The sequence below is a fragment of the Manduca sexta genome, unplaced genomic scaffold (genome assembly GCF_014839805.1).
Source record: "Manduca sexta isolate Smith_Timp_Sample1 unplaced genomic scaffold, JHU_Msex_v1.0 HiC_scaffold_63, whole genome shotgun sequence".
In the NCBI taxonomy this organism is placed as follows: domain Eukaryota; kingdom Metazoa; phylum Arthropoda; class Insecta; order Lepidoptera; family Sphingidae; genus Manduca; species Manduca sexta.
The window spans coordinates 649,610-677,168 of NW_023595440.1; the positions used below are offsets into that span (position 1 = coordinate 649,610).

The 27,559-nt window shown below is 37.4% G+C and overlaps 2 protein-coding genes across 2 annotated transcripts; one reads left to right on the plus strand and one right to left on the minus strand.

Annotated features, from left to right (window-relative positions):
* Nucleotides 1-11,213: 11,213 nt before the first annotated feature.
* Nucleotides 11,214-26,445, plus strand: LOC115453178 (ETV5-related protein Ets96B). The gene is made up of 8 exons (XM_037447176.1): nt 11,214-11,320; nt 12,482-12,592; nt 13,075-13,134; nt 14,040-14,143; nt 21,276-21,407; nt 22,447-22,568; nt 23,318-23,426; nt 25,418-26,445. The coding sequence occupies exons 1-8, from the start codon at nt 11,268-11,270 to the stop codon at nt 25,633-25,635; spliced, it is 909 nt and encodes a 302-aa protein (XP_037303073.1). The 5' UTR covers nt 11,214-11,267; the 3' UTR covers nt 25,636-26,445.
* Nucleotides 15,101-18,653, minus strand: LOC115454569. The gene is made up of 3 exons (XM_037447177.1): nt 18,219-18,653; nt 17,511-17,602; nt 15,101-16,258 (listed from the first exon to the last, which is right to left on the minus strand). The coding sequence occupies exons 1-3, from the start codon at nt 18,448-18,450 to the stop codon at nt 15,959-15,961; spliced, it is 624 nt and encodes a 207-aa protein (XP_037303074.1). The 5' UTR covers nt 18,451-18,653; the 3' UTR covers nt 15,101-15,958.
* Nucleotides 26,446-27,559: the final 1,114 nt, after the last annotated feature.

The window sequence follows — 27,559 nt, forward strand, 5'->3', positions numbered from 1 at the left end:
TAATTCACCAAAAATACATAAATCATTTTAGAAAAGTGAGACGTATGTGCCCTTCTCTATGTGTACGCGATGAATTCCTGATATTACTCTGTTGCGGATAGTGATAGCTATTCTCATGTGGAACGGTAACAACATAGCCTAAACATAATAAAATATGAACTGACCTTAATTTTACCGAGAAACTTTTCACAGATTCTCTTTAATAAATTAACATACGTAATACCGGAGGTCATGAAGATAGGAACTGATGCCATCCTCATGACTAGTCAAGGTTATATTCTTAATGCATTACGAAATAAATTGAATCACTTTATACGTGCAAGAGAAATAAAATTCGTCACTTAAATATAGAGATGAAAATAAAAAAAAACATTCTTTTAAAAATAAGGATATATTTCAGTAACAAAATAACTACTACAAACACAACTAAACATATCCATTACAATATAACACAGAGATGATTATTTATTCAAATATCTAATAGCTTACCCTTTAAAACAACAAAAGGCAAGCGAAATGCGCAGCCCCTGACAAAAAGATAGGAGCAACAAGTTACTCGCGTAATGGCGTTATGAATAAAATATCAGGCGTTGACTATAGCCGTGCATAGCTGCAGTAGATAATGGAATCAGAAATTGTGTATAACATTACGACCTATACATTTTTAGGGATAGACAGAATAACATACCTACGTTAATGTACCTGACACTATTAAAATATACAAACTTATTGTTAACAATAATTGTGGAGTCAAATAAATTAAAATTGTAATTTGTAATATTATCTTAGGTTCCAAATTAAGCAGAAACATACAACTCACACAATAATACCATACTTTTTCTTATTTCCTTATATTTGTTCCTTTTAATTTAATTATTCTCTTCTTGGTGTGTTTAAATTTGGTCGAGATCACTTAATTATACTACAATCCAGTCAAAACAGTAAATAACGAAATTATAATCGAAAAGAAAGCTATTTATTATTAGATCACTATTAAGAATAAAAATTTTACTAATATCTATTCGTAAAATTAACTTTATATCTATGCGTATTCCTTCAACACTTCTCTGTAATTCGCTCCCCGTCGCGTCCCGCAGGAGGCGAGGGGAGCGGTAATCGTCTTACCGGAATGTAGTGATTCACTCATTATTAACTTATGCGTCCAATGACGTTTTACAAACAGACGCGACATAGACTAACAAAATTGCACACGCACACCACGCAGGAATCGAAGTGAGCAATACTTAGTTAACAATAAAAATAAAAACTAAAGTACAAACAAAAAAAAAGCACAGTCGATTTGAGCACCTCCTGACTTTTTTAAGTCGGTTAATAAAAGTACAAATCTTAGTAATTTATTTAGTAAAAGTCCTTTTGACTAATTTATCAAGAAACTGACCCTAACTCCGCAAACTCCGCGTCAAAGAGCGTGAATGTGTCGAAGTTATTGTGTCCGAGGAGACAGCTCGGACAGCTATTGTGACGTCATCGGCCCCGCTCGCCCCATTAACTAATTGTGCGGGTGTCAAGTGCAGGTCAGGGGAGCCGACAGCGCTGCTCAAACTTTACACAAATTTCGATAAATCCTACGCATAATGATTTTTTAAGTTCACGCGAATGTTAGACATTTAAATTAAATTATTTTACGAATTTTATCGCGGTTTTCATATTTTACTTTTCTCCCGACGTTTCGAAGACTTTGCAGCCTTCATGGCTGACCTCAGTCCCCCCGTGACCAAACCGTGACTGACCTCAAAAGAGAATTAAAAAAAAAATGTAATACAATTTATCAATATGTTTGTTTTATATTACTATGGCTCATGATTAACATCATTTATTTGTAATTAAAGTAACAAAACTTTAAGAACCAATACCGCAACTGATAATTTGAAATCAAACATATTGTGTGTCTCTCAACACACAACAAGGGAGGTGTACACTCCTAATAATATTTCATTAGCTTATTTGTTAGATTTTCGGGCGGAATTATTTACTAACATCTATATTTAGGCATCGATGTATACGTACTACGTACTAGATTTGGCATTTCAAACATTCAGTGTTCAACTGAATTGAACTGCAATCCATTCAAACCGACTTTATTATGGTCAATATTGACAGTTTGTGGTTGTGTACGAAGTGGCGCTTATGATATAAGAACTCAAGTCTAAGTGTATACCTGGATGTGAATAAAATATATTAGTCAAATAAGTAAAATTATTTATTGTTCGAGTGAATAAATAGGTTATAACAGAGACGTTTTGGTTGCCATTTTAGTTCAGATTTTGAACAAGTAGTTTATATGTACGTTCGTGTCTATAGAATATACGTCAATGTATTTAGGGTTTTAACATTTATGTGTCTATAAATCAACTCTGAGAACTAAAATAGTATTTAGTACTTAGTACTTAACACAAAAACTTAACTAATTTACAAAAAGGCATTTTTTATCTAACTAACTACCAAATAAATAAATTTAGCGAAATGCAACGATTGTGAACGTCCGTCAAATCCAAAGTAAAATGCAAGCAAAAGTATATCGCCGACGCAGTGGTCCGCTCGCCAGCCGGTTCAGTTTCGCGCCCTTTTTCATTTTATTTTTTTTTCGCAGGACTGGCCACGTCACCTTGCTTATTCTATACATATTATAAAACAAAGTCCCCAAAAGTTGTTACTCTGTTATCTATATGTGATCGATTTTCTCAAAACTGAACAGGTTTTTGTACGGTTTTTACTGAAAGATAGTGCAATTCTTGAAGAAGGTTTAGGTTAATAGTACATTACGGTTTTATGTAAATTGTCTGAAATATAACGATTATTATTGAAGAGGTCGTGTGGTTGTATCTCGTGGGTATTTGTGGCACACTGATTTTCACGCGGGCGAAGTCGCGAACACTGCGAGTTATACTAAAATTTTCTAAATGTTTGTTAGAAGTCAACTCAGAAACAATTATTGAACGGATTTAGATAAGATTTTGCACGTGCATAGGTCATGTCCTGGATTAATAGATAGGCTACTCTTTATTCCGGTAATTACTTCCATGGGAAATAAAGGTTTTTTTTTAATCTGATATTTGAATAGAGGGTGCTATATATAGCTGTAGTTTTTTAGACACTTTTGTAGCGAGAATAGCTTTTCACACGGGCAAAACCGCGAGCTACACCTAGTCATATAGTTTTGAAAATGTAACTTCATCGCTGTATCGGGTTTGAGAAGCACATAGTTACACTAAATGTAATGCAATGGATATTCCATGGGCGGTACGTTATTGCTGTGAAGAATGTTTGTGTTAAATTCCCGGGTCAAAGGGATTCCTTCGAGAAAACGAAATCCTTAGTTTCGGATGACGGATACGTTTTGTTACTACGAAGTGTTGCGGATCGGATCCGTTCATCGCAATATTTCAGACATGGTATTTGTAACAACTTATATCGCCCTTTTTAAAACCATCTGCGAGGGATATATAACGGAAATTTGTATCTTTTTAAGACAGAATCCAAGCTACTTTAAGAGTCATGGGCAAGTGTTAGAAAGAGAGACCAGACATAAAAGCCTTATATACTATCCCCAATGCAAATCTGTAATGCTCAGCAACAATATGAATTGTATGGCAATAAAAAATTATAATAAATTACCATCTGACATAAGAATTACTGATTCCTTGACATCATTTAAAAACAAAATTAATAAGTGGCTTTTATCAAATTGTTTTTATAGCACTAAGGAATACTTCGAACATAAATAAATTTGAAATAAAAAAGTTGTATATTTGAAAAATGTAGGTAGATATTGTAACTTTGACTTTACGGATGAACAACACCTCAGTCCCCCCCGTGACCATGAAGGCTGCAAAGTCTTCGAAACGTCGGGAGAAAATAATAATATAAAAAAAAAAACCGCGATAAAATCCGTTTAAATAGTTTTTAGTTTTTATTTCAATGTCTAACATTCGCGTAAACATAAGAAATCATTATATAAATAAATTTGTCATTATTTAAGTTTTACAAATTTAACATTAATAAATTCATGACTTCCATTCTGAAAAAACATATTGTAAAATTATAAAAAATATAATGTGAATTACATACTATATAAAAAAAACGATGTAAAGTTACTACTGTTTTGAGTGCACAGTGTAGTAAAATTATATTGAACACCAGTACCTATCCCGGTAGAATGTATTAAAACATTTTGTTGCACCTACGTTCAGCAATAAAACATTTGTATTTGTATTAGAGGATAAATTTCCACTGCTTTCAAAAAAAAATAAAAAATACGGGCATTTGATCCTACCACTAAGGTAACCTACAGAATGGTGACGGCGAAGTAATTTGGTAAAAAAGTTAAATCCGAAGTTCGTTGTTTCTATATTTTGGACCGACGTTTCGACGTTCGTTTTTTGAAGTAGACCCACAGCTTACGTATCATTTCTGAGTGTAATTTGTTTCCGATAGCGAGATAGGCTTGTCCTAATCACATCATGGGACGTAAACAGAAATAAACGTGTATACAGTTATGCCTATACCTACCCTTTGTAGATTAAGGATGTGTCTACAAAAAACATTTTACCCAAAAACAATTATATTAACAAGTACACAGCCAAAAATCCATATCAAATATTAACGCCGGAGGGCGTGTACTCCGGGAGGGGTCGGGAGAGGGCGGGAGGGAGCGGGAGGGGCAGAGGCGGCGCCGGAAACAGGAAGTGCCTCCGTGTTATTGCACAGCGAGAGATTGAGCTCTGTGTTTACAGTTTATATTTGATGAATTATTGAGTTGTCATACCCTCAGGCAGAGGTTGTATTATATTATTATTTTAAGCAATAAACATTCGATAGCTTGGAATGGAAAGGATTGCTAGAAGGTCTACAGGTTCCAAAACTTCTAATAAATAATAATAATATCAGCCCTGTATTATATACTGTCCCACTGCTGCACGGGTATCTACTACTGAGAGGGATTAGGCTTTAGTTCACCACGCTGTAGTGCGGATTGGTAGACTTCACACAACCTCGAAATTTTTATAGAGAACTTCTCAGGTGTGCAGGTTTCCTCACGATGTTTTCCTTCATCGTTAAAGCAAGCGATAATTCACAATAAATACACATATAATTTTGTAGAAAAATCAGAGGTGTGTGCCCTTGGTATTTGAACCTGCGGACATTCGTCTCGGCAGTCCGTTCCACAACCAACTAGGCTATTGCCGCTTATCGCCGCCGCAAACGTCTGGATTTTCGAATTTTGTGTATTGTGTATTATAGTCAGCTTTTCATACAGGCATGACGCAGTTATCACTGCACCTGATGGTAAGAATGGGGTCCAGTTTACTGCCTTAATGACGTCATGGCATGGCGGCACTCGTTTCGCATATTTGTAAAACAGATAAAAAAAAAGTCAAAACTTTGAAGTGAATTTATAATTTTATGAACTGAAACTACTATTTTCCGATTGCTTTTTGACTAAACTATCTTGTTTATGTATTTTTGTTTTTTTTCTCACATATACTAAAATACCCTGTAATGTCTGTTGGAACTGGATATACACAGATCCCGGAACGCGGCACGTGGGTCACTATGGCGGGTTTTAACACCTTGTGTATAGTCGCTATCTGGGCGGATATAAAATATATCCTACAATGCATTAACAATGAAGTAACATATTGTGAGGAAAGCTGCTTACCTGAGCATTCTGTATGAGCATGGTGGTAGGTCTCATATGTGAGAGTCCGCCTGGGTAGGTACCACCGCAATGTTTATTTCTGCCGCCAAACAGTGTGTAATTACTTGTGTTCCGGTTTGACATTGTAGCCAGTGTAACTACTGGACATAATGAGACTTAACATCTCATGTCTCAGGATGTTTAAATTAATTAGAAACAGTATTGACTCTTCATATTTATTAAGTTGTTTGAGGTTCAGATGTCCAAGTTTACGAACACGTAATTCTAGTAAGCTCTTGTTTAATTTGCCCAATGTAAGAACGAACTACGGTCAAAACACATTTATCTTTAGAGTCTGTAATGAGTACAATAAAAAAATTTCACATATAGACCTATTTACAGGCTCCTACTTAAAGTTTAAAAAAAAAAAATTGAGTGTATGTAATTTTAATTAGATTTTTTGTTTTATGTTTTATCTTTTGTACTAGTTTTGCTTTTCATTTGATATTACGGTATTTTCAATATTTATCAGTGAAAACTTTACTGGTCTATGTATTAGTCTTAATGTCATTAATATTATAAATATAACTGTACTGTTTGTTTTCCAAATATAATAAAATAAAATAAAATAAATAAAGATAGCAATTGGCAATTGTAGTTCAAGGTGTGTTGTGTTTATGGACGATTATACTATCATCAGGCGAGCGTCTCGTCGCGTCATTCAACTACAAAAACTCGAAGCCACTTGCACCCCTAAACCTATTCGCCCCGTTTATTCTGAATATTGATAGGATCTCATCATCGCTTATTGTTATTATAATGCTGGCTCGTGACGTCACGTCCTGGCGATGTAAACACCTCGAGGTTATCAATGTGATATTGTTTTTTCATTTATAAAATCAAAAATAACACGTTGGTATTCTTTAACGGTTCAATTTTCTGAAATATTTCTTTTAAAAACAAACAAAATTGTCTTTTGTTTTGTGAGTTTAAAAATTTTAAGATAGAAAAGCAATTTTATAAGAATAAAAATATAACAATAATAATAATATAATTCTTTATTGCACAACGAATAAAACACAAAGAAAACAAAATATACTACGTAATAAGTATTTCAATTACAAAAGTATCGTTTGTAAAACTGAGTTTTTATGTTATTTATTCTGAAAACTTACAGTGAGTAATTAGATCTAATTACATAAATTAAGCTCCATTTACAAGTCTTCACATACATATATGTGTATTGATAGAACATCGTGACCTAAGGTACAAAAGTAAGAGAAAACAATATTTATATCTAAATAGTATTAATAACAAATATTGTTATTTTTGCCGCTGTACTAATATATAAATTTACATGCTGTGGTCTCCTATAATTGAAGAGGCACGTCACATTGTTAATTGTAAAAATGCTACATTGTATTTATTATATGCCGTGAATCCTTCGTTGGAGGTCCTTAAATAAATAAATAAATAAATTTGTAGGTATATAATCAATATAGGAAGGATATTTTACCATATTATGTAAATCTTACACATTATCAAACCATTGCTTATGAAGTAAAGATCAACCAATTCATTAAATTCTTTTGAAGATCTATTGATTACTAATTGTCAAAAAAACTGATGACTGCAGTGTTTAGGTCTTGGGTTCGATCACCGGGTGGGGCAGGTTTAATAAATATACTCATTATAAGTCGGGAGAAAGCCCGTAAAGCCGTTGGTCTGATCTCTCTCGGTTATGTCGTCTCACCGGACTATGAGAAGGAACAGAGAGTGCTTGTGTATTGCACACTCGTGCACTATAATATCTCTTGCTGATCTCTCTCGGTTATGTCGTCTCACCGGACTATGAGAAGGAACAGAGAGTGCTTGTGTATTGCACACTCGTGCACTATAATATCTCCTGCGTGGCTGATCTCCATTGAGATTGGCCGATTGAAAATTCGGCTAGGAGGACTTCACTAAGCCTGGAGTCTGAAATCAATAACCGATATGACGGGCTCACTTCCTATCATGGAACGGAATACACACTGCAGAAAGTGGGTGCGTTAGTTGCGCCGCTGCCTACCGCTTCGGAGATAAAAGCCGTGTTATACTGATGATCTTGTGTGTAAAAGTTAATAGTACAAGGCAAGGCAATTTGATAATATTTAATTGTTGCGGCTCACGTGGTCCACTATAAGTTTTAATACCTTGTGTACGTCGCTATCCGGGCGGATATAGAATATATCATTCCACCAGCAAAAGCAATATGGCGTTACATCTGCGCTGCTTTCTTACATTAAGGCAAAAAAGACAGGTTATTCTACGGAAGAATACAATACTGCTTGATTGATCCATGAAAGGCGTTTCGCATACTAATGTTTCGATTTGAATGTGGATGCATCGCTAGCGGCATCCGTGTCTCCCCCAATAACAATAATAAAATCATAACAATGTGGTTTATATTACTAAAATACAAGACACTGGGAACAGATTCTGAGATCGGACCGTCAAATAAAATTTTATAATATTCATTGTAAAATGTAGGTAGATATTGTAACGTTTACTTTTCGGATGACCAACACCTCAGTCCCAGCTCAGTCCGCCCTGTAACCGTAAAGGCTGCAGTCTGCGAAACATCGGTAAAAATCATAATAATATAAGAAAAGCAGTAAAAAGCGAATAAGAATTTTGTTGCAACGTAAGAACTTATTTTATTATTTTATTTATTTAATTATTATTAATCCCACTCTGCAACTTCTGGTGGGACAGTATATAATACAGGGCTGATATATTTCTCCCGCGGAAAACACAGATTTTTTTCTCAAGAACGGCGCAGTCGATCAAAATCTATATCCGCTACAATAAAAACAACTTCGCTGAAGAACTCGATTAATAACCAAATCACGCGGTGTCGCGGTTCGACTCCGCAATCACATTACCTGAGATTGACTCGCGCCGCGCAATATCCGGCTAGAGGAGAGAGGGAACTAACAAACAATTGTTCGATGGATGTAAGAATCGCGATATTGAAATAGGTTACTTTGGAGCAAAATTCCTTGGAAATAAATGACTGAATTAGGCATTTGAGGCTTCGCACGCCTATAAGGCTTTTTCGGATACAATTCTGTAAATCTTTGATGGTTCGGTCATTTCCGAGCACACTGTACAGTTTAAAAGTCCGGTGAGACGGCAATCCGACATGACCGGAGAGATCAGGCGCAGGACCAACTGCTTTGCGTGTAGTTACGTGTGAGGGTATCACACTGCCAACATCCTGACTCCGAACTGCTTCTGAGTAATTTAGAGTTTGAGATTTAAGATAGAAAAACCCAGTCACAATTATTTTTGGATTCGGGATTCGAACCCAAATCTCAGGCCTATAGTCGTACTGCGTACGTGTTACAACGACGCCACTGAGCCAGTCAAATACACAATACACAACGTGTATATCATCATCATCAGCCGCAGGAGGTCCACTGCTGAACATGGGCCTCTCCCAAAGATTTCCAGATCGACCTATTGTATCCTCGCATCCAACGACCTCTTGCGACTTTATAACGACTCTTGAAACGCAATCATATCTGAGCGTCAAACATACCTAAAATGAATTATACATATATGTATTTTGAATCGTCATTTTTTTCTGCATCATTTGGTTTAGATTTAGTAAATCTAAAACAATTTTATCAACATTAGACTATATCTTTATAAAATTAAAAGTTGAACTGTTATGAATTTTCATATTAAAATCAAAACTTTAAAGCACTCTACTCAAAAATGTACTGATTGTCGCGTAGATATTCAGGGTCATTTTGACATCGCGTTACAAAATTAAACCACATACTTATCTTCATGGAAATAACACTTTACACTAAGATATTTGAGCCGTAGATGTAAAATAAAAAAGGACTTATATGTTTTGAACAAAATAAATAATAATAAAAAGTAATATTAATTTTACGCGCTCTAAAGCCACTGCTTCTACTCTAAGAGAATTCGTTGCAGTGGTAACATTAGACTTTCAGTCAGAAATACGACGAAATAATGGGAAAACTAAGACCAGGTATTTTCGTGAAAATATTACCATCCACATCCACTAGTAGTGGATGATTTCGGCACAATGTCAGCAAAAGTGAAGACGAGTATGTGGTTTCATTTAGTAACGCTATGTCAAAATGACCCTGTATAATTGCCTTCCAAGCGTCGATAATTACATATCTATTATTTACTACATTAAAAATATTTTCCATTGAAATCTCAAGAAAAATACCAGCCGACCATTTCATACTGAGACGTCGCTAATCCCGTTACGTATCTTCCGGCAGGAGGCTTCCGTCACTCAGTTACGATCGATGGCGGTCTAAAGAAAATATAGTTTACTTTTATGCATATTTTTTCTAGTTTTACTCCACTAATCTAGTTGGGAATGGATCGGCTGCGACGGAGGCTTGCTGGTGCAAAAGCTAATGTTTGACTTTTGAAATTACGTGTGTATTCTTTATTAATTGTCGTTCATCATCATCATCAGCCCTGTATTTTATACTGTCCCACTGTTGGGCACGGGCCTCCTCTACTACTGAGAGAGATTAGGCCTTAGTCCACCACGCTGGCCTAGTGCGGATTGGTAGACTTCACACACCCTCGAAATTCCTATAGAGAACTTCTTCTTTCTTTTCAGGTATGCAGGTTTCTTCACGATGTTTTCCTTCACCGTTAAAGCAAGCGACAATTCACAAAGAATACACACATATTTTTTTAGAAAAGTCAGAGGTGTGTGCCCTCGGGTTTTGAACCTGCGGACATTCGTCTCGGCCGTCCGTTCCACAACCAACTAGGCTATCGCCGCTTACCGTTAAGTGTCGTTCGCATCGATATATATGTTTTACGTACTAGATTTGGCGTTCCGAACATTCACTGTGTTTAATTGGATTGAACTGCAATCCATACAACTGTAGCATGGTGTCAGTTCATCTCTATAGAATGAACATCAATGGACGTTGGCAATTGTGATGGAAAACATCGTGAAGAAACCTATGTATATCTATATCTATGTATACATATAAAACAAAGTCACCAAAAGCTGTCTATGGTCGATTTTCTCAAAAAGCTACTGAACGGATTTTTGCCCAGTTTTTACTAAAAGATACTGCAATTACTGAGGAAGGTTTACGTTACTATACTGTCACTTTAATTGCTAACTTTTAGTTTTAAATTTGTTTAGCTACCTTTGTGGCAGTCTGTTCTATATATTATGTAGATACCAGCACATTTACACACATCATCACGCATTTATCCCCGAAGGGGTATGCAGAGGTGCAACCAAGGCACCCACTTTTCGCCAAGTATGTTCCGTCCCAGGATGTGATAGGGGGCGAGCCTATCGCCATATCGGGCACAAATTCCAGACTCCGGGCTAATATTGAGCAGAAAAACCCAAATATCACTTTGCCCGACCCGGGATTCGAACCCAGGACCTCAGAGCGCTGCCGTACCGCGCATGCAGTACAACTACGCCACCGAGACAGTCAAGCACTTTAACTTCTAACTTAAATATCTGTTGGTTGACAGGTGACGATGGTGGCGCGTGCCGGGCTCCCTGTGACGTCACCGGTGTGACGTCATGGCCGAGCAGCCGCCGTTCCCCGTGCCCTGGGGACTACACTACCAGCACAGGTAACAGCTTCTGATGGTATATATTATAATCCAAATAACCTCCTCCTAGCCAAATTTCGACCATGGCGGCCAATCTCAACACAGATCAGTCACGCAGGAGATGTTATAGTGCACGAGTGCGCAATACACAAGCACTCTGTGTTCCTTCTCATAGTCCGGTGAGATGACATGAACGGAGAGAGATCAGGACCAACGGCTTTACGGGCTTACAGGGGTATTACACCGCCAACTTCCTCACTCCGAGCTGCGACTGAGTAATTTTTAAGATGGAAAAACCCAGTCACAATTTTTGGCCAGACCCAGGATTCGAACCCAGGATCTCAGCGCGGTAGTTGTACTTGTACAATTACAACTACGGCACCGAGGATTCCAAATAATATGTCATTAGAATAGGAAAAATACAGAGTAGGTATGCACATAATGATTTCTTATGTTTACGCGAATTTTAGATATTTATACAAAACTCTTTTTTGGATTTTATCCCGGTTTTTATATTATAATTTTGTTTCGACGTTTCGAAGACTGCATCCTTTATCGTCACGGGGCGGATTGATGTTTTGGTCGTCCGAAAAGTCAAAGTTACAATATCAACCCACATTTTACAATGACTGCCTCGGCAAAGCACGTAAAGCTGTTGGTCCTGCTGATCTCTCTCCGGTTATGTCGTCTCGCCGGACTATGAGAAGGAACAGAGAGTGCTTGTGTATTGAACACTCGTGCACTATAATATCTGTTGCGTCACTGATCTTTGTTAAGATTTGTCGCCGTGGCCAAAATTCAGCTAGGAGGGATTCACATAAATAAATACACTAATAAGTTAACAAGGACATTCTGCAACTTCAGCTAACAATAATTGCCAAACTTCTATTTATATCCGGTTCCAACATAATTGTGTCGACTGAGGAGTTATCATCTCTCGTCAGTTGACACTATTGGACCCACTTCACTTATAATCACGTGCAGTGCAGTCACTCTGTCGTGCTAAAGTGACCCTACAGATAAACAAAACTCATTTTAGAAGCCAGCCGAAATGACCTTAAATTTTATTATGTAATTTGCGTTGCTTGGCCAATCAAGTTTGTACGAACAAAGTCGATATTACTTTAACCAGAAGGTGCAATATTTTTAAAAATGTTTCAAATTGCCCCTGTATTGTTGCAGAGAGCCCGTGGCGCGTCGCGAGCCGCAATACGAGCACGCACACGCGCACACACACTTGTACAGACACGCGCATGCGCACACGGAGCCGCACCAAACTGTTCTCAACACACAGTGAGTATTTGAGCACGCTCAAGTTTATTTGAAGACTAACTTGGTGATAAACCTTCGCTAGAACAACGGTCAGCTTCACAACTAAGTGAACATAAATGTATAAGTCGAACAAATGATAAAGTCACTCTTATTTATGCCCGCAAATAAGAGGTAATATTATGTTACTTTAAAAATCAAAATATTTAACCGCTTTTAAAATATGTCTATAGAATCAATATGGACGTATATAAGTAGATTATATCAATCCTGTATTATATACTGTCCCACTGTTGGGCACGGGCCTCCTCTACTACTGCTGGCCTAGTGCGTATTAGTGCGACTGCACATATCTTTCCCTGCCATGCCATGCTCTAATTAACTTTGCAGTCGAAAATTACAAAGAAGACAATAAATTATTGATAACTACGCAACAAATGAGTACAAAGTTAATAATTATACAGGGTAATTTTGACATTTTTGCCTTAAACATTTTCTATCTCCAGGTGTAAAGGCGAGACCGAGGAAACGAGGTTGGACTATCGGGAGCACTACCATGCGCACAGGTAAATTAAATGAGCAAATGGGTCACCTAACTACAATGCTAGCAACACCGACAGACATACTGCTCTAAAATGTTAAAACTTCAGTACAGCGCCATCTACCGGGTCCAATAATGAATCTAAAGTGTACTGTAAACTGTTTAGACCAGAGGTTTCCAAACTTTTTTCTCATAGACCCTTTTCATATCTAGTCCACCGACAGACGTTGTCCTACTTTAAAATTTTAAAACTCCAGTACAGCGCCATCTACCGGACCCAATTATGAATCTAAAGTGTACTGTGTAGACTAGAGGTTTCCAAACTTTTTTCTCAGACCCCTTTCGCGTCTGGACAGTAATGTTGGTGTCACCGTGCCTTACAACCTCTATCAACATTATCTGCCTACAGATAGGTGAAGTCAACAATTTAGGTCTTTACTATCAAACCAGATACATTTTTGTGAACCCCCGCTTATGAAGCGTGGACCCCCATTTTTTATCACGCCAATGTAGAGTTGTCAAGTTTACCTTGGGCCCCTGGGAGTCCACCTTGACCATTATGGAAATCAATGGTTTAGAGTGGGGTCCAATAGAAAGTCGACTGACGAGAGATGATTACCTTCGGAATTCGATACAATTATGCCGGCCTGTTAAATTACGGGCAGAACCTGGACAGCGGCACACTTATGTGGGCCACTATGGCGGGTTTTAACATCGGGTGCTATCCGGGCAGATATAGAATATATCCTACCACCAACATACATAATACAACATATTGCATAGGTATGGAAATAGTTTGAGACACTGGGAAGGACATAGGCTACATTTTATCCCAGAAAGCTGTTTCATGCGAGCGAACTCGCAAGCAAAAGCTAGTCTACTATAATTACAAACCTAAGCGACATTCATATACTCTCAAATCACTCGCAGATGTCCGGGCTACAGCAAATGCGACGAAGGCTCGGAGGAGGCGCGCGAAAGGGACGAGAGGGTCTCCTCCACTGGAGACCATCAGCATTGGGACGAGAAGATCGGTATGTACCCTTAGATATAAGAAAGCGTTTCATGATTTTACTTTGTTTACCTGTCATACGTTTGTTAGCCTGACTAGGGTCACCTTTTTTTTATTTCTTTTTGTTTTGAATGACGAGTTTGCCATTCACCTGATGGTGAGCGATACGACCCCTCATAAACAGTAGAAACACTAACACCCTGAATTACAAAGTATTGTTTGGTATTCCACCGCGCTCGCCATCCTGAGACATGAGATGTTAAGTCTTATTATATCCAGTAGTTAGTCAGTAGTTTAGTAACGCAATGTCGTAATGACCCTGTATAAGACCAATTAAAAACAACACACTTTTCAAAACATTTATTTATTTTACAATAATTATCCTGTTTTCTCCGCTCTTTTCTTAATTTCAGTCAGACCCGATTATAAAGCGGGGACGGAGTAGTCCGGTGTACCAATCCTAGAGACTTCTGCCCTGTTTCAAATTCTGAATATCTCTGGATTTGCTCCCGCCTCTGCCAAAACTTAAATATAGGAACAATATCATTTATGCTGTTTCTAAAATAAAAAATAAAATACTTTATTTATCACGTAGACGAACAAAGTTGCACTTATGATACGTCAAAACAATTTATAACAATAATTACTATTATTTCTGAATAGCACTTAAGATCACTTATATAACTACGGACATTTTAAATAAGGGATAAAATTCTTATGGAAAATGATTTCTTATGTTTACGCGAATGTTAGACATAGAAATATAAACTAAAAACTATTTAAACAGATTTTATCGCGGTTTTTTATATTATTATTTTCTCCCGACGTTTGGAAGACTTTGCAGCCTTCATGGTCACGGGGGGGACTGAGGTGTTGTTCATCCGTAAAGTCAAAGTTACAATATCTACCTACATTTTTCAAATATACAATTTTTTTTATTTATTTTTTTCTGTTGACTTGTCTTCGAAACGTCGGGAGAAAATAATAATATAAAAAACCGCGATAAAATCCGTTTAAATAGTTTTTAGTTTATATTTCATTCTTATGGAATACAAGGCACAAGGTATAACAAAGTAGCCTCGGGTTGGCAGGTAGGGGGAAATAAGGCAAACTCGATCCTCACCGGCGAGGACATGAGCCCTAACCTAGCTAACCTACCTTTCTCTAGCTACCTAAGCGATGACTACCCGAAGAAGAAAGGCAGAAAGAAACTCCGGTATAGATTCACCTCAGTTTCGCTGTAAACTGCGATATCAGTTGAGACTCTGCCGAGTTGAAAACAGAGCGTCTACTTCGAAAAACGAACGTCGAAACGTCGGTCCGAAACGAAGAAACGACGAACTTCGGATTTAACTTTACTACCAAATTACTTCACCGTCACCTTTCTGTAGCTTGCCTTAGTGGTAGGATCAATTCCCCTTATTTTTTTAGGAGAAAGCAGTGGATCTTCATTCTCGCAGATGGTTTTGAAAAGGGATGGCGAAATCCTATAAGTTCTAACAAATTCCATGTCTGAAATATTGCGATGAACGGATCGGATCTGTAACACTTCGTAGTAACGTATCCGTCATCCGAAACTAAGGATTTCGTTTTTCGAAGTAGAACTTCAGTATCTTAAGATCGTTACTTAATATCAACAACATCTCAAAACATGTCACTGCTATGACATTTTTATTAAATCATCATCAGCCGCTCAAATAACAGCCTGAGAACATCCTGAGACATGAGATGTTAAGTCAAATTAGTTCAAAATCTTAAATATCTACTTAAGATCCCACTCAAGAATGTGATTTGTTTTGTAACAGCACTTGTTTCTCTACACCGGTATTCACTTTTCCTACTCCTCCCTTGAACTCCCTCTACTCTTCGGTGTATATTTACCCAAATCAGCCTCAAATATAACATTATTAATAGCCCGTTTCACATATGATAGTGTTCGGCTGTCGTATTTGCGCAGTTCATTCGCTAAATTCTGACCGAAAGTGAAATACGGATCGGTGTTAGAGCCAGCAATGATGTTGAATGTTCTCAACTTTCTTCTCTTTGGTGCTTTGTTCAAATTCAACGGATCTTCGTCATTTTCACATGTGATTAATTCTTCATTACTCTGTGCATCGATTTCTTGTTTAATAGTTTTCTGAAATGGAAAAATGTGTAATAAGATATTAAACTATATTATAGTTAGTTATAGACCGAGCATCATGCGAAATTTTTGCTCCAAAAGTTATTACCAATTGGTAACAAGTCGCTGTCTGATTTGAAATGTCTGTGTGAATTAAAAAAAGAAATAAAGAATGTGCAAATCATAACATGGAAAAAATATAAAATATTTTACATTGGTGTTTGGCTTATACAAATAAACCTTAAATACTTGGCTGATTTACGCATACTGCAACAGTTTCCATAGTGAGCATTTGATCTTATAATATCGGCCCTGTATTATATACTGTCTCACTGTGGGCACGGGTCTTTACTACTGAGCGGGATTAGTCCTTAGTCCACCACGCTGTAGTGCGGATAGACTTCACATACCCTCGAAATTCCTATAGAGAACTTCTCAGGTATGCAGGTTTTCTCACGATGTGTTCCTTCACCGTTAAAGCAAGCGATAATTCACAAATACGCACATAATTTTAGAAAAGTCGTATTTGCATTTGGGTTTTGAACCTGCGAACATTCGTGTCACTCCCACTCCCTCTCTCCCGCTTTAACAATAACATAGAGCAGAGCGTAATTGAGCGTACGGAATATTAGGAATGGAATTGGTGAATTAATTTGAGTTTCGACGTACGGGAATGATCGATCAAGCAAGTCTAGTCAAAGATTTAGGACTTTGGTTGCTTTACATTTGACAACTTTTTTAGAATCTCTAGGGGGTACGCCAGCTACCCCTGCCTGCCCCGGCGGCATCGCCCTTGATGATATCGCTTACCATCAGATGAGCTAGTTTTCTCAGTAAATTGCAATCATCGATACAATATACATGTATTATATTATGTACTACATACTAGATTTCGTATGCGATTTCGTAATGCGATCCGAACATTCACTGTGTTCAACTGAATTGAGCTGCAATCCAATCAAACTGACTTTAGTATGGTCAGTATTGACAGCTTGTGGTTGTGTACGGGGTGGCGCCCATGATATAAGAACTCGAGTCTAAGTAAAAATTTGGATTTTAATAAAAAATATTAATCAAATAAATTAATGAATTATTTGTTCAAGTGAATAAACAGTGACGATTTGGTCGCCATTTTAGTTCAGATTTTGAACAAATAGTTTATATGGACGTTCTAGTCCATAGAATATACGTCAATCATTATAACAACAAAATCAGAGCTAATGTGTGAGTTTTCCATGTATACTATATTTCTCTTTGGTGTGAGTACCTTCACTTCACAGCTTGTTTCGTCAGAAGTCTTGTTCCTCATGAAACTGAACTCGTTAAAGGCAAACCATTTCGACTTGCAAACACCTCGACCTGTCAAAATATATTCTATTTCATTGTCAACTATATTTAAACGATGTCAACTATATTTATACATATTATAAAACAGTCCCCAAAAGCTGTTTGTGATCGATTTTCTCAAAACCTAATGAACGGATTTTTGTAAGGTTTTACTTAATGATTCTTGAATTAGGTTTAGGTTGTAATAGTACATTGCGTTTTATGTAAATTGACTAAAATATAACAATTACGATTTACGCGGGAAAAACTTTGACACACAGGGGCCTTATTCTCTATCCCGCACGTTATTTTCACAGTGTGTAACAAGCACGTAACACAACGCATCATGTTTAGGACTATAGAAATTTGGCTTACAGAATACCATTCCACACACATTTCTCGAAGATAACATGACACGGCCGCGTTACGCGTTTACACTATCATACAGAATAAGGGCCCTGATTAGTTTCTAATACAAAGGACTTGAATTACATTCAGTTGTGTTCCAATTAATAGAATACACAGCATTTAGATATTACACACATTGTTCTAATTTTACATACTTAAACATATTAAAAAGCAAAATGTAAAACTACGAATCTACGACAGACAGCTTTTGAACTTTGTTTTATAATATAGATTACCATACCAGATCCAATCTTTATTTTTCTGTCCAAGCGCCATCTTTCTCTTCTATAACAGGACATGAGCGAAGTCATTTTTTTCTTCAATAACGGCATAGGCATGCCCATTTCGGCACTTATTTCTTTCCATGCCTCTTCTCTCATATGTTTATTACGATACCAAGGAGACGTACTGTTCCACAGTAACAACTTTGAGCCGTAAAGTCGTATTAAGGAGCGACAGCTGTCTTTATCCATTATATATTTCTACGCGACGCGGTTTCGGAGCCGCGCGCGGCTAGCAACTAATGCGTTATGCGCGCCGCGCGGCAGAACAGTGCTGCCAGGCGCCGAAATATATTTTCGGTATTTGTAATATAAAAGCCGGTATTTTTTTATATTCTATTCACTTCATTTAAGAGTTTTGAGTGCCTAAAGCGCTCACCCGAAAATCCGGTGTGTTTGTATAAGCCGGTCCTGCCAGGCTAAAAAACGTAATGTGACGTTGAAAAAAAATATGTTCTGTTTAATGATATCGTACAGCACGCGTGGTGGTTGAAGATACAATTGGCCAAAAACAATCTACACTATATAGAACTGTGCGCTCCCTGAGACAGTTTTGATCGTTCAGACTGATCCTTCAAACCGGAACACAACAATGCTCGGTGTTAAAAATAGACATTGAGGTGGAACTCTATCCCGCTGTTCCTAGCATACGGGAGACCTACTTCTAGTAAAATATGGTAGATATGAAATCTGAACGGATTTTAGTCTCAAGAAGTTTTTTCTAGGTACCCAAACTGCTAGTTGTTTTGTTATTAGTACTGCAAGTTTGCTAGTAGGTACGTATTATTCGTATTTCCGAAATGAATATTTTGTTCACGATTTCCCAGGTCCCAATAGTATTATTTTAATTATCAAAAGCTATATTCTATTTTAAAACAGAAAAATACATGAAATTGGCAATAATCCGTATAAGTCCTTTTTATTTACTTATTTATTTTACTCTTCATTGTACCAAACAAAAAATATATACAAAGAAGAAAAGAGAGGCAAAAGGCACATGTACATATGGCGGTCTTATCACTCTAGGCAATGTCTTCCAGACAACCATGGGATGGATATAAAAACGAGAAAAAGACAGAGGGTACTGCAGTGGATTATATTGCTTATATTAATAAATATAAGAAAATAAAATGTCTGCATTAATTGCAAATCAGTATCAAGTGTTGAAATACAGATAAACCCGTGTGGCTGGCAGCATTGGAAACCGGTTTTAACCGGTTCGACTCGCTCCACTTCGACGCTCGCGGCTCGACTTGTTCCAGTTGGCGCGCGAGGCAACACAAGCGTCATTGTATTGATTTGTTGGAATGCGCGCCATGTTTAAACTCGGGGTCGATGTTAATCAACAAATTTTGTAGGGATATCGGCAAGGGCACCAACCGATGCTTTTAGATGCATAATTTAAATAAATAAATCTGTGCCTACTATAAGTAGGTACTACATTATTAATGTTGCCAGACTCCCCGTATTTTAGGCACATTTTAAAATACCCTGCCGGAACAAACTGTTCCGTAAATCGATCGATCTACGACTGACAAGTACTCACGCACGCATCGTTCGCATTTTCGCATACATATCAATACGAATCGGTTTTTAATAAATTTAATAATAAGCGAATACCTACTTTTACGATTATAATTTATGTTAAAACGAAAAGGAATATGTTAAAACTGATTCGAACCTCGGAAATAAAAAAAAAAATGACACAAAATTATTTTCTTATTTCATATTTGTCTCGGGTAAAAAATAGAAGTCCCGCATTTTTGGCCATTTAATCATTTGTCCCTTATAGAAAAAAATCAGGCAACCCTATAAGTACATAATATCGTTTTAATTTTAATTGCAAATTGCGCAAGTATTGTATAATATTGCTAAACCATAATAAAACCTCTGTGCTCGATAGTTCCTATTGTAATTCAGTGACATAATTTTAACCCACTTCTTAAAAAGGAGGAGGTTCTTAATGCGATTGCGTTTTTTTTTGTGATTAATTATTCCGAATAGGGGGGTGGATGTGTACGTCCTTGCACTCCGCTCACAGCGCGCGATGCCCAACGAGTCAAAAAGCCTAGATTCAAAGTTAAGCGGTTTTCTGTTTTTTGTTATTGGGTAAATTTATAAAGCGTTATTAATTTTTTTACACACTTTTATTTCAATTTATCGCATATCTATAAAAAAAATTGCACACTTTTTAAAACCCTTGCCGGCGGCCCCCGGATGCCCTTCATACTAAAAAAAATTCGGCGAATTTCGGACGAATGGCAACCCTAGGAGTACACAACTTAATTTACACATGCAATTTTTAAACTTTGCAACAAAAAAAATACATATATTCAATTCTAAATTCTACCAACTAAGTATTTTAGAGCAAACGTAATGATATATAAAGCATTTTATAAATTCTAACTGAATGCTAATTTGTTAAATTTCTATTAATGAGGGTACGCAAGTAGCGTAGTGGGTTTAACAATATGTTTCAAACCGGAACACAACATTGACTACTCACTACACAGTACACACTGCTGCTTGACAGAAATAGACATTGCAATGGTACCTATCCCGGCGAAATAACTAAGATGTTTTTATTACATGGATACGTTGTCCGAGCTCAATACTGGCAAGACGAAAGCAAGGTAATTGCCCGACATTCACTTAGTCAACCTCCAACCACTGTCGCGGCTAGTCGGCTTACTGACTTTTTGTATTTTTATAAATAAAATGCCTTCCTGTGTTTTTAGACGATGTACAAATTATACTCCAATTGTGAATGAAAAAATCGTTTCATTTCGTACGTTTGTAATAAGTATGCACCATTTAACTTATTTTTAACTAATAAATGCATTTTATTCGACTGTCATGGCGACGGGGCGGTCGACGCGGCGCTCGGGCCCACTCGGGATCACTCAGGCCGTATCAATGTGACTATAGTAAACACTGCGCTGTTTTTATGTGCAATTTTGTTAGTGTATGACACGTCTATTTGTAAAACGTCATTGGTAATGAAGGTGTTTTTGCAGTGAGTAGCTCGTTGTGTAACTCCACGGCAGCGGGCCAGGCGGCGGGCGCGGGGAGTGCCGCGGGCGCGGGGGCGGCGGGGCCCAGCCGCGCCGACGCTTCCTCACCACACCATGTCACCACCACGCATGCTGGTAAGTTATTGAAGATATCCTTATAGAGGGCAGTGGCAAAGGGTGAAATATTCCGAAAAGAAACCCGACACAACATATAATTACTAATACGCATTAATAACGTATGCAAATCGTTCTAATGATAATTAGATTAAAAATAAATTCTCCATAAAGGTAAGCCTACAAGAATCGAGCTATATGGATCCTTCGCCACTGATAGAGGGAATTCATACTTGTACATATTAACATCAAATCAAAACTTTAATCGAAAAGATATTGAGAATTAACTTTCGACGATCGAAATAAAAATATATTGACGATTGTATAGCCGATTTTTTGGACTTTTCGACGGGGCAGACTTTGGTGTTGCTCGTTTGAAAAGTCAAAGTTATGTAAGCCATACACGCTACGGTCTACCGGAGAGGTCATCTGTACAGGTATGCCTGCGCAGGTATCAATTGAAAGAATTGATTTTCGATCCTGCGCCGGTCGCCTGCACAGGCTCAAAAATCTGCACAGGTCTATTCCCACACACATTGCGGTCTATCGGCGCAGGCATACCTGCACCGGTGGACCTTTCCGATGGACCGTAGCATGTGTGACAGCCATTACAATATCTACCTACATTTTACAATTACTTATACTTTTATTTTAGCTTTTGACGGTTCGATTTATGCAGAACGAGCTCAGTGTGCAGTCGGAATCCAAAAAAAATACAATAAAATTCTAAAACAATTTTTTTTATTGCTTGTAGTCATGAGACGAGCTTGCCGTTCTAATGGTAAACGATACGACCGATAAACAGGAGAAACACCAATAACTTGAATTACTAAGTGTTTGGTATTCCACTGCGCTCGCCATCCTGAGACATTAGATGTTAAGTCTTATTAAGTCCAGTAGTTACACTGGCTACAACGTCCTTTAAACCGGAACACAACAGTGACTGCTACTTGGCGGCAGAAATAGACATTGCGGTGGTACCTAGTACCTACCTACCCAGACGGAATCTCAAATATGAGAGTAGTGTAGAACAAAATCTGCTTCATTGAATTTGTCGTAGGCGGCGGTCGTCGCGGCGCGCTGCAGCTGTGGCAGTTTCTCGTGTCCCTGCTCGCGGAGGGTGCTCGCTGCGTCGCCTGGACCGGCAGGGGGCTTGAGTTCAAACTGCACGAACCGGAGGAGGTGAGTTACTTACACCTCTAGAGCAGTGGCGAATGGAGATTTTTTTTAAAAGGTAACCCGAGTCAAAAAAAATGTCTTAGTTAACATAACGGCCTATTTAAGAGAAAACAAAAACTAAGACGAACATAAATAAACATGACTGACTGCCTCGGTGGCGTAGTTGTACTCCATGAGCAGTACGACAGCGCTCTGAGGTCCTGGGTTCGAATCCCGGGTCGGGCAAAGTGATATTTTTGGGTTTTCTGCTCAGTATCGGCCCGGAGTCTGAAATTTGTGCCCGATATGGCGATAGGCTCGCCCCCTATCACATCATGGGACGGAACACTTGGCGAAAGTGGGTGCCTTGGTTGCGCCTCTGCATACCCCTTCGGTGATAAATGCGTGGTGTAGTGTGTGTGCGTCAATAAACATAAAAAGGAAGCCGGTAGGAATCAAGTCGTGTGGACTCTTCGACACTGCTATAGAGTATTTACACAAAACGAAGTCACAGTTGTATAAGCAATCCGAACAATGGACAAGTAATGTAACCAATAAGTTCACTGATGACTGTATTGAGATGAATTTTCCAAGGGGGTTTGTGGGTCAACGAAACGTTGAGACAAAATTATAATACCGTCAAATCCGAAAAATAGTATTATTTTGAGGTTATTTTTATATTATGAGTCATTTTGTATCTACATTCTGAACAATTTAATAATTCTTAGGGGTAAATAAAAATGTCTGTATGTAATACTAGTATTTGCCTGCAGGTGGCGCGTCGCTGGGGCGCTCAGAAGAACCGGCCGGCCATGAACTACGATAAACTGTCCCGCTCCCTCAGATATTACTACGAGAAGGGCATCATGCAGAAAGTTGCAGGTACACACTACACATACAGGTTACCACGGGCGTCGGGAGGGACCGGAACTAACCACAATAAAAATAACTAAATGATATATAATAACTGAATATGATTTATGGAAGGTGTAGTGTATGCGGACACAGCGGTGGGGTCATTCGACCACCGACCGTGGCGGAGTGAACTTGTGCGTTGTGTGATGCATACTTATATCTAGTATTATAAATAAATAGTGTTTTATTAACGCCATAGTCATCACAGAAGGATCTTGGGGAGGTCTCCAACGTTGCGACATTATAGGCTGATACGATACGATAAGAATTACAATGGAAACTATTGACAGAGGTTTTATTATGGTTTTGCATAATATACAAACACTCATGCGACTATGGTAAAAAAAAAATAATAATAATTATGTAACCTAAATAGTGTGTAGTTGCAGATACACCTCCCTAAAAATAATTTTGGCGGCGCCCATGCAGGTAACCTCTTTGTTTTTGCAAAAAGCAATTATTATTACTATTAGCAACCGAACTTATTATAATGCGTGTGTAAATCGGCGAGGATGAAACTGCGGTCTTGTAGTGCAAGGCAAACTATTTTTTAAATTCCATCTTTCTTTTTGTTGGCAAACAATTGATATTCATGATGGTGTTCTGACCAATGCCTGTTGCGCCCTCTTAAGCCTTTAATGTCCTTATGAGCAGGGATGTTATGGAGCTCCGTAACCGTAACCGAAACTATCGGATATCCGAAATAAAAATATATCCGTAACCGTAACCATATCCGTTAAAAAAGTTTCGGATAAGTTACGGATAATATGTTACTACAGATTTTTGTTTCACCGCTCACGCGCTACGTGAATTTTATATAACTTGTTTGTTATTTTTAATCATAACATACTTAACCTCATTCATAAATAGTATTTTTTTTTATTTAGGAGTAGGTAGGTAAGTACTTCATTTAATAAAGTGAAGGAAAAGTGTTGTGTTACGTACTAAATTGATTTTGCTAAATGTAAACAGTGGGATAAAAACTTTTCACGGAGAGGAGGTGGCGCTATTTCACTGCAACTTCATCTCAAATTAAAACACAGAGGTTTTCCGAACACCCATGTCCTCCAATTAGTTCATCGATACTTAATAATCGACGATGACGACGAACGATAGTTAAGAATCATCGCCCTACTGTATTATATAATATTTTTATTTTACTTTAATCTAATATCCGTAACCGAAACTATCCGAAACTACCGGATAATCCGAAATAATTACATATCCGTAACCGTATCCGAAACCGATATAATTTTATTCCTATATCCATATCCGTATCCATATCCGAAATTTCATATCCATAACATCCCTGCTTATGAGCCATTCAATACGACATTGTGGTGAGAGCAGATACCACCGTAATGTCTATTTCTGTCAAGCAGTGTGTAGGCACTGTTGGCTCCGATTTGAACATTGTAGCCAGTGTAACTACTGGACATAATAAGACATCTCATGTCTCAGGATGGCGAGCGCAGTGGAATACCAAACACTTTGTAATTCAAGGTTTCTACTGTTTATGGATCGTATCGCTTACCATCAGAACGGCAAGCTCGTATCGTCAACCATATATGAAAAAAATCTGCCCCCTCCACCTTAAGGGGCCGTTCAAGTATTACTTAACGCAATTGGGGGGGGGGGGTCTTGTAAAACGTTACGATGCGTTACAGGGGCGGGAGGGGGGGCTCGTACAAAGCGTTATGTAACATTGTTTTTTTAATTAAAAACAATAACAAAGGTATTTTAGCAACTCCGGTATTTTGCGTAAAATAATTGTGAATATTACAAAAAAATGTTACTAGAGTTACATAACTTTTGGAGAGAGGGCGTACAGGAAAATGTTACGGCGCGTAACATGGGGGGGTTAAAAATCTTCAAAAATTGCGTTACGTAACACTTGAACGGCCCCTAAGCCGGTTCCGTCGCCTATACGACTAACCACCTATGATTTCTCTTCTCAGGCGAGCGCTACGTGTACAAGTTCGTGTGCGACCCGGAAGCGTTGTTCAGCATGGCGTCCCCTCCCCGCGCGCGCTCGCCCCCCGCGTCCGCACCCGCCTACGACGTCCTCTCGCAGCTGTACGGGGGGGTCGTGTACCCACAGTATCTGCAGCATCCGACCCAGACCGAATATCAGAATAGACGGTATTATCATCATTTGGGACATTACGATGCGTAAAATATTATTAAGTTATTTATAAATGCAATTAATGTTATTCTGCCGTACTAAGCTTGAAAGCGGTATCTAAAAAAAATCAAAATCTTGATTAAAATTCAGATACTTAGCTTAAAGAAATACCCATCCAATGAACTTACCTAAATCACAGTGTCTTGTTTAGAACTTGTTATAAAAACCTTAAAAGAGTTTATCTATCTCAGTTTTACATACAAAACTATATTTACGAAACTTCGATTATCTGGAAATAATGTTTCCCTGATACTGCTTTTTCGTTTAGTACGGCAGTATTTTATTATTGTTGTTTATGACCAATTATTTTCTAAAGGAAGGTTTATGCATTCGTATTTATATTTAGCGACAGTTTTTACATTTTTGATTTGAATGATATTTTTGAGTTTGTGTGTAGCGGTGGAACGATCTCGTTTTAATTTTATTATACGATCTTGAAGCTCGAAAATGAAGAAGGAAACATCTCAAAATCAAATTAGATTTTTATTATTATTGTATGTTTCAATTAAATATGGTTTATAACAAAAAGTTAAATATAAAACGTTTTAACAAAATAAAAACTTTCTCCTTAAACTACAATAACTCAAAAATGATGAAAAAAAATCCGAAAAGGAACGCGGCACAACATACTTAATATAGATACTAAAATGCATAAATGTCTGCAAATGGCACTAATGATAATTAGATTCTACATAAATCACAAAAGGGAAACAGGAATCGGGTTGTATGGACCATTCGCTACTGCAACCCAGAAGTAATTTTATATACGATTAATAAGAATGTCCCCCCTGTGACCATGAAGGCTGCAAAGTCTTCGAAACGTCGGGAGAAAATAAAATACCAGCACCGCGATAGAATCCGAAAATTAGTTTAATTTCAATAATAAGAATGTATTAAAACTTGTGTTTTTATTACATTACTAGCTTTTGTTCACAGCTGCGTCCGTGTGATCTAGTTTTCCGGGATAAAAGTCCCGCTATATGTTTTCCCGGGATAGAAATTACCCTATAACCTTCCCAGGGTCTTAAACTATCTCTAGATTTAATTTAACTTCCGCAACAACTTCACATTACTTTGAAACTCAATGGATAAATCAACTTTGAAAATGTGTCTTTTCACATGATTACTGTATTAGATATATTTTAGAATAATAATAAAAGCAATCGATTGTAAATATAATTAATAAAATAAAGTTAGCATTGATTAAAACATTAGCGTAATATTTAGGATAATTTTATGAATTACGAATTTAAAGTTTCAAAATTTGTACAATAGATGGCGTTGTTTGACAACCATTAAAATAAGGTTTTATGGTTAGCTTTTAGCAAAATGTTTTTAGTCGCAATCAAAAAATAATTAAATTATTTATTTATTTTATATGTACATATTTTATTCAAATTAAATAATTAAGGGCAGGTACTGTATTTAGTGAAATCATAATAAACTGCTTTGGTGAAGTAGTTGTTTTACAATACGAAAGCATTGAAGTCCTGGGTTCGAATCCCGGGTCGGGCAAAGTGTTACTTATTTGGGTTTTTCTACTCATTATCAGCCTGGAGTCTGGAATTTGTGCCCGATATGCGAGGCTCGTCCCCTATCACATCATGGGACGGAACACATAATCGAAAAGTGGGCGCCGTGATTGCACATCTGTCTATCCCTTCGAGAATAAAGGGGTGATGTGGGTTTGTTTTTTAATCATAAATAATACATCATTTGCGTTAGGAAATTTGCATCATACAGGCTCATTTTGACATCGCGTTACTAAATGAAATAACAATTTACTTACTTGGAAATAACAATTTACAATAAGTTACTTGAGCCGTAGATGTAAAATTAAAAAGTGTAAGTTTTGAACAAAGTAAATATTAATAAAAAGTAATTTTAATTTTAAGCGCCCTAAAGCCACCACTAC

Bases quoted from the DNA above. Each gene is read 5' to 3' on its own strand.
- LOC115454569 (XM_037447177.1), bottom strand. From the start codon at position 18,450: ATGGATAAAGACAGCTGTCGCTCCTTAATACGACTTTACGGCTCAAAG. The intron at 17,603-18,218 runs GTATGGTAATCT...ATATTTTGACAG, and splicing joins AAAAATAAAGATTGGATCTG to GTCGAGGTGTTTGCAAGTCG. The intron at 16,259-17,510 runs GTACTCACACCA...TTTCCATTTCAG, and splicing joins AAACAAGCTGTGAAGTGAAG to AAAACTATTAAACAAGAAAT.
- LOC115453178 (XM_037447176.1), top strand. From the start codon at position 11,268: ATGGCCGAGCAGCCGCCGTTCCCCGTGCCCTGGGGACTACACTACCAG. The intron at 12,593-13,074 runs GTGAGTATTTGA...TTCTATCTCCAG, and splicing joins CAAACTGTTCTCAACACACA to GTGTAAAGGCGAGACCGAGG. The intron at 22,569-23,317 runs GTGAGTTACTTA...ATTTGCCTGCAG, and splicing joins AACTGCACGAACCGGAGGAG to GTGGCGCGTCGCTGGGGCGC.